At 42.9% G+C, this 6,880-nt stretch overlaps 1 protein-coding gene across 1 annotated transcript in view; it reads left to right on the top strand.

Annotated features, from left to right (window-relative positions):
• The window catches only part of LOC110091592 (cytochrome P450 2J6), a 15,457-nt gene extending 12,011 nt beyond the window's left edge, over positions 1 to 3,446 (top strand). Inside the window, exons 7-9 of the mRNA XM_072993278.2 lie at positions 461 to 648; positions 2,111 to 2,252; positions 2,484 to 3,446. Of these exons, the coding sequence (XP_072849379.2) occupies positions 461 to 648; positions 2,111 to 2,252; positions 2,484 to 2,692 (539 nt within the window). The 3' untranslated portion in view covers positions 2,693 to 3,446. The remainder of the gene's footprint in view (positions 1 to 460; positions 649 to 2,110; positions 2,253 to 2,483) is intronic.
• Positions 3,447 to 6,880: the final 3,434 nt, after the last annotated feature.

The raw sequence follows: 6,880 nt of genomic DNA, 5'->3' as shown, positions 1-6,880 counted from the left end.
TCTCTCTCAGATGTCTCTCTCAGACTCCACCACCATACTGCTCTACATCAGACTCTAGACCGAACTTTCTTGCACACCCTGAAAAAAAGTTCCCATATAGAATTGATGTGAGGGAAGATGATTCTTATTACTATTATAGTCCAATTAAGTATACTTTAGATCAGTGGTTCTTAACCTTTGTTACTCGAATGCTTTTGAACTGCAACTCCCAGAAACCCCAGTCAGGACAGCTGGTGGTGAAGGCTTCTGGGAGTTGCAGTCCAAAACTCCTGAGTAACCCAAGGTTAAGAACCAGTGCTTTAGATGAAGTAAACAGAAAGGTTTCTGCAAGTTAATACCTGTTAACAGAAAAGTTTGAACTCATTAGCGATGGAATACCTTTCTGTCCGTTGTTGCTTGAGATGATTTGATTGTTCAGAATAAAGGGATTGGCAGTTTCCCCTTTCACTATTTTCTTCAGATAAAGTCTACAAGGAGATGGAAGATGTTTTTGGTCCATCTCAGGCCTTCTCCCACCAAGACTGGCACAAATTGCCTTACACAAGCGCCGTCATCCATGAGATCCTACGTGTCAAATACGCCTTCCTATTCAGGATCGTCCGACAATGGGCAAGAGATGTGAATATCCTTGGTTTTCTCATTCCCAAGGTATATTCCCAACAGTTACCATGGATTAATGGCTCTCTAGTAAAGTTTGTGAGGTCCTTCCCTATGCAAAAACCCTCTTTTAGCAAGTCTCTTTCACTCTGGAAATGAGCCAGCATTTTCAGGAAGCACTTCTCCAGGTTCTAGCACAGATGGATTTACCCACTCACAAACAGTCATTCATGTCAGATGGTGTGTGGTGGCCACGGCTGATTCTCAGGTCACCTTAGAACCTTGAGTAGAGACTTCTTGAAGACACAACTGAGAAGGTTCTGCCACTACTCACCTTCTTTGTGTGATGAAGCTGATGGGCAAGTGAAATCTACTGATGGATGGATGGATGGATGGATGGATGGATGGATGGATGGATGGATGGATGGATGGATGGATGGATGGATGGATGGATGGATGGATGGGTTAGTCGATGTCTGTCTGTCTGTCTGTCTGTCTGTCTGTCTGTCTGTCTGTCTGTCTGTCTGTCTGTCTGTCTGTCTGTCTGGATGGATGGATGGATGGCTGGATGGATGAATGGATGGATGGATGGACGTCCCATCTTTCTCCGAAAAAGAACTCAAGGTGGCTTAAGTATTAAAAAATAAACAGTATTAAGATCTAAAAACAGTAAATTACTACCAAAACATATTTAAAATAACAGACATATAATGGCTCTATTCTGAGAAAAAAAAACAGCAGGTTATTAAGAAAAAACCTACCTGAAGAGAAAGGTCTTTGCCTGCTTGTGGAAGGACATATCCAAGATGGGGCCAGCCTGGGCTCCATTGGGAGGGAGTTCCAGAGTCTGGGAGCAGCCACAGAGAAGGCCCTCTCCCATGTTCCCCATCAGATGCAATTGTGAAGGTGGTGGGACTGAGAGACCCTGGGCAGGATCATAAAGGGAGTTCCCATCTAGGAAATAGTGTACATCATCTCTGAACATATGTGTGGTGTAACATCTGGTGACTAGTTGATCATCGGGACCCAAGAAGCACTTCAGTCTCTAATAAATTGCCCCTGAATATCTTTCTACTATCCAACAATTACTTATTAAAATACATTTACACAGAATTTTCTCCCCTTTTTGCATCAGCAGTCACATTCAGAAATGAGGATTTGAAACAAAAATATGCCTTAACGAGTTAAATTTGGATAAATTTATCCTGAACTTTTGAGGAGAGCGAGGATCTTAGCCTTGCCTGTTTCGTTGCCCTTCATATGTAGAGAAGGGTCATCTGAAGCAAACAGCATGCAATTTAACTGTATATAGTTTTCCTTTAAAAATTAATGCAACCAAATCTGTTTGGTTTTCATCAAATCAGAGCTGCAACGCTGATGAAAGAAAGAGAGTCTGAGCATTCCAGGTAGATGAAGCCTAGAAACAGACAAATCTTAATATTGAGACGGTGAAGAATAAAGCCAAACTATGCTGATCCAAATGCATCTTGAATCATCTGTTTCTTCCTTCCAGGGTACTTTTATTAATCCAAACCTGAATTCCATTCTTCTTGATCCAAAGCAATGGAAGACACCAGAAGAATTCAACCCAAATCATTTTTTGGACACGGATGCTAAATTTGTAGCTAGAAAAGAATTTCTTTTGTTTGGAGCGGGTAAGTAGAAGGTTGTGATTTATTGCCATGTTTTTCTGGATGGGTTGAATGAGATTCATGTAGGGCAATTGTTTCAAAGAACAAAAGAATATTTGGTCAGCTTTCTTGGATAGCTACCGTCTCGAATTCTGTGCTTAACTCGAACCTGGTTGATGATCTGAATGAATGCTCTGAGGAACCCACTGCATAACAATGTCTCATTTTCCTGCCTTCCCTTTTTCTCTTCCACAGGTGACTCTGTGAGTTTGGAAGAGCAGTTGGCAAGAGCTGAATTTTTTGCCTTCTTCACCACTCTGCTACGGGCTTTCCGTTTCCAGCTGCCAGGAGAAGTGACAAAACATCACCAAAAAGCTAGAGTTGGACTGACCACATATCCCCATTCTTATGAGCTTTGTGCTGTTCCTCGTGGCAATTCATCACAAACTAGTAAAACACAGTAGGTGCTAAGGCAGAACCAAGAATCAACCAGAGGCAGAATTTAGGGTCCACCAGAAACTGTATGAACTCATTGTCACCAATACTTGTAACTTGATGCAAAGGGGGAAGGCAGAACATACTTGTGAATGTGTGAACATGAATATTAGGGGAGAGCTATAGGCATTTGTATCTCATCCCGTATTACTTCTGATTAGTTTTTCATTTTGAATTAAGGGTGAGATTCAAGTAACAAGAAGCACAAAGACCTCATTAAGTGACACATGTTAGAGAGATGGGCACAAACTCCTGGTTCGTCAGTTCGTCCCAGTTCATTCTTTGGACAAATAGATGTTCGGCTGTTCCCAGCCTCACCTTCTCCAGCAGGTGCCCAAGAGATGGCGCCCAAAGTTCCCTGTCTCACCTCCTTCAGGTTCTTGTTCCACAGTAATTCACTTACAGAGGTGTATTAATACTGGATGTGATATACAGGCCTTCAAATAAGTTGCCAGTGATGTCATGTTTTTGTTGTTTACTCGTTAAGTCCGACTCTTCGTGACCCCATGGACCAGAGCATGCCAGGCCCTCCTGTCTTCCACGGCCTCCCAGAGTTGGGTCAAAGTCATGTTGGTCACTTCAGTGACACTGTCCGACCATCTCGTCCTCTTTCGTCCCCTTCTCCTCTTGCCCTCACCTTTTCCCAGTGATATCATAGTCCTCCATAAATACATCTAATCCCCTTTGAAGCAGTTAATAGTTAAAAAATAAACTGACAGACTTCCATGTCCCAGTTTTTTCTTCTCCCTAAACCATCTCAGGCTGCCCTTTGCTATGTAAAGCTTGGCATCCTTTTTCGTGCTGGCAATACGGGCATGATATTGTGCAGCAAGATCAGTCCATCCCCTGGTATTTTGAATCACGGGTACAGAAACACAACGACCCACATTCGTAAACCGGAGGATTTAGAAGAATTGAATGTCCTGGCTTTTTAAAATGGAAGTTTAAGTTAACACATTGTGTAGGCATCCTTCAATCTCAAAAGACTATGGTAATGTGACCTGAACAGAGGTCTCGGAACAGCATCTCGTGTGGCTGAGAAGGCCAATTTGATATGACCATGCCTTCCACAATGAAGACAAATACAATCTGTCCCCTGTCCAGCTCCCTGATTTTGCTGGTTTTGTGACTGCCTCTTTGCCTTGGCGCGCTGGACAAGGGTTTCTTCAAATTGGGAGAGGCCATGCTGCACCGCCTGCCTCCAGGCTGAACGCTCAGATGTGAAGATTTCCCATCTGTTGAGGTCCATTCCTGAGGCCTTCAGATCCCGCTTGCAGATATCCTTGTATTGCAGCTGTGGTCTCCCTCTGGGGCGATTTCCCTGCACTCATTCTCCACACAGGAGATCTTTTGGAATCCGACCATCAGCCATTCTCATGACATGCCTGAGCCAACATAGAACACATACTATACACATACTACACAATACATACTACACACATACTATGCAGATAAAGGTAAAAGGTAAAGGTTCCCCTTGACATTTAGTCCAGTCCTGTCTGACTCTAGGGTGCGGTGCTCATCCCCGTTTCCAAGCCGTAGAGCCAGTGTTTTGACCGAGGACAGTTTCCATGTCACGTGGCCAGCGCGACTAGACACAGAACACCATTACCTTCCCACTGTGGTGCTACCTAATTATCTACTCGCATTTTTACATACTTCCAAACTGCTAGGAGCTGGGACAAGTGATGGGAGCTTCCTCCGTCACGTGGATTCAATCTTATGTGTTGCAAGATCTTTCGATCTTGCAACACAGAGGCTTCTGCGGTTTAACCCGCAGGGACACCATGTCCCTTACTCTACAGATACCACACACAAATTCCAACAGATACGTCCCTCACCCAGTGCTAGAAGATCCCAGAAGATGAGCACATGATCTGTTTTATGGTTACTGGGAGAAGACAGGACAGTTTGGACATGGCTCTAATCCCTCTGCGCTACATTAGTTTGAAAGCATGTTTTGGACATAATGAAATACTGAAGCAAAGGTGGGAATAGATATAACATGGAGAATGAGGAAACATGCACACTCTTTAAGTTCTTAGGTCAACTAATGTGGCCATGCCCGCTCTGCCAAATGCAGACTGGAAAGCTATGTTCCAATTTCCAAAACTTTTCTCTGGGATGGCATTTGGAGGGATTGTTTTTCTGGTGGCAACAGTCCTTCCCGGAACAGAGAACTCAGAAGGCAGTGCTTAGGGGACGCCTGTTTGACACCCTGGCCACTGGCCTGTGGGGGTCCCTCAAGGTTCTTTTTTGTCCCCTATGTTACCGAACATCAACATGAAACCACTGGGAGAGGTTGTCCAGAGTTTGGGGGTTTGGTGTCACAAATATCTCTCCTCACTATCTTAAGCTGAGATCCATTCCTAAGTCCTTCAGCTCCCGCTTGCAGATTTCCTTGTATCACAGCTGTGGTCTCCCTCTGGGGAAATTTCTCTGCACTAATTTTCCATACAGGAGATCTTTTGGAATCCGACCATCAGCCATTCTCACAACATGCCTGAGCCAACATAGACATCACTGTTTCAGTAATGTGTACATGCTGAAAATTCCAGCTCGTTCTAGAACTACTCTATTTGGAACTTTGTCCTGTCAGGTGATACAAAAAATGTGTCGGAGGCAACGCGTATGGAACATGTTAAGCTTCCTCTCCTGCCGTGCACAAAGGGTCCAGGACTCACTGCAGTGCAGGAGTGTTCTCAGGACACAGGCTCTATAGACCTGGATCTTGATCTATGCCGTCAGCTTCTTATTGAGCCATACTCTCTTTGTGAGTCTAGAGACCATGGTAGCTGGTTTCCCGATGCGTTTATCCAGCTCAACATCTAGGGACAGAGTGTCAGAGATCGTTCAGCCAAGATACACAAAGTCATGAACAACTTCCAATCCTTGCGTGGAGATGTTAATAGAGGGAGGTGAGTCCACGCCCTGGCCCATGACTTGTTTTTTCTTCAGGCTGATGGTTAGTCCAAAGTCTTGGCAGGCCTTGCTTAAGCTGAAGAGGCTGTTTCCAAATCACGGTCTGGTATCAGGGATGGACTGGATGAGGGTGAATAAACTGAACCTTAATCAAGACAGAAGTGCAAAGGCAGATCAAGGCATAGGGTTGCAGCCGGTGCTGGATGGGGTGACACTTCCTCTGGAAACACAGGTTTGCAGCTTGGCGGTGCTCCTGGATTCGTCTCCGAGACTGGCTGTCCAGATTTTAGCTGTGGCCAGGAGTGCCCTTGCGCAGTTAAAACTGAGCTGGCCACAGTGACACATGCCTTAGTTACATCCGAGCTGAATTATCTATCAATCAATCAATCTTTATTTGCGGTCTCTCAACCAATAGGATACATACATGTAATATTTAAAATACATGGAAGCAATTAAAACATTTCAAAATAGCTAAAGCAGTATAAACTAATAAAATAGATGACCCATACATTGTTTTTTATGACAGGGTTAGGTAGAGGTGAAGATTGTCTTTCGGATTCTTTGGGCAGAGAGAAGGAATTTGGCCACTGATTCGATGGTTGTCTTGTTTGTGTCTCTTAATAAATATTTTGTATGCCAAATCAGAGTCCTACCTGGGAAGACATTCATTATGGGCTTGAGGATTCTGATATGCTCATTTCTGTAAAAATGACACTCAAAAAGGACGTGCTTCAAAGTTTCGATTTCTTTATCCTTACAAGGACACAATTTTTTTCTTAAGGTGTGCCAGAATATCGGCCATCTAAAATTGTGGATTGGAGACAGTTAAATCGGGCTCTTGAGTAGACGGGCCTGTATTTTGGGATAATCAGAATCTCTAAATACCTAGCACTTTGATGTTACTGCTTTAAATGTGTTTTGTTATGCCTTAGAGAGCTTTGGATTTATTTTTAGTATTGCTTTTGTTTACCATTTCTCAGAGTTGTATCTGTACACTTATTCTTTTTAGCTTTAAATATTGTATCTTAATGATGTAAGCTGGTCTGGATCCTTTCTAAGGAGAAAGGCGGGATAAATAAATAAATAAATAAATAAATAAATAAATAAATAAATAAATAAATAAATAAATAAATAAATAAATAAATAAATAAATAAATAAATAAATAAAGGTGGATAATGGACATAAATAATGATGCCATTTTTCAAATACAGTGATGCCTCGCTTAACAAGCGCC

This window comes from Pogona vitticeps, chromosome 3 (assembly GCF_051106095.1).
Source record: "Pogona vitticeps strain Pit_001003342236 chromosome 3, PviZW2.1, whole genome shotgun sequence".
In the NCBI taxonomy this organism is placed as follows: domain Eukaryota; kingdom Metazoa; phylum Chordata; class Lepidosauria; order Squamata; family Agamidae; genus Pogona; species Pogona vitticeps.
Note: the sequence above shows the minus strand (reverse complement) of the source record. Positions and strands in the feature narration are given on the sequence as shown.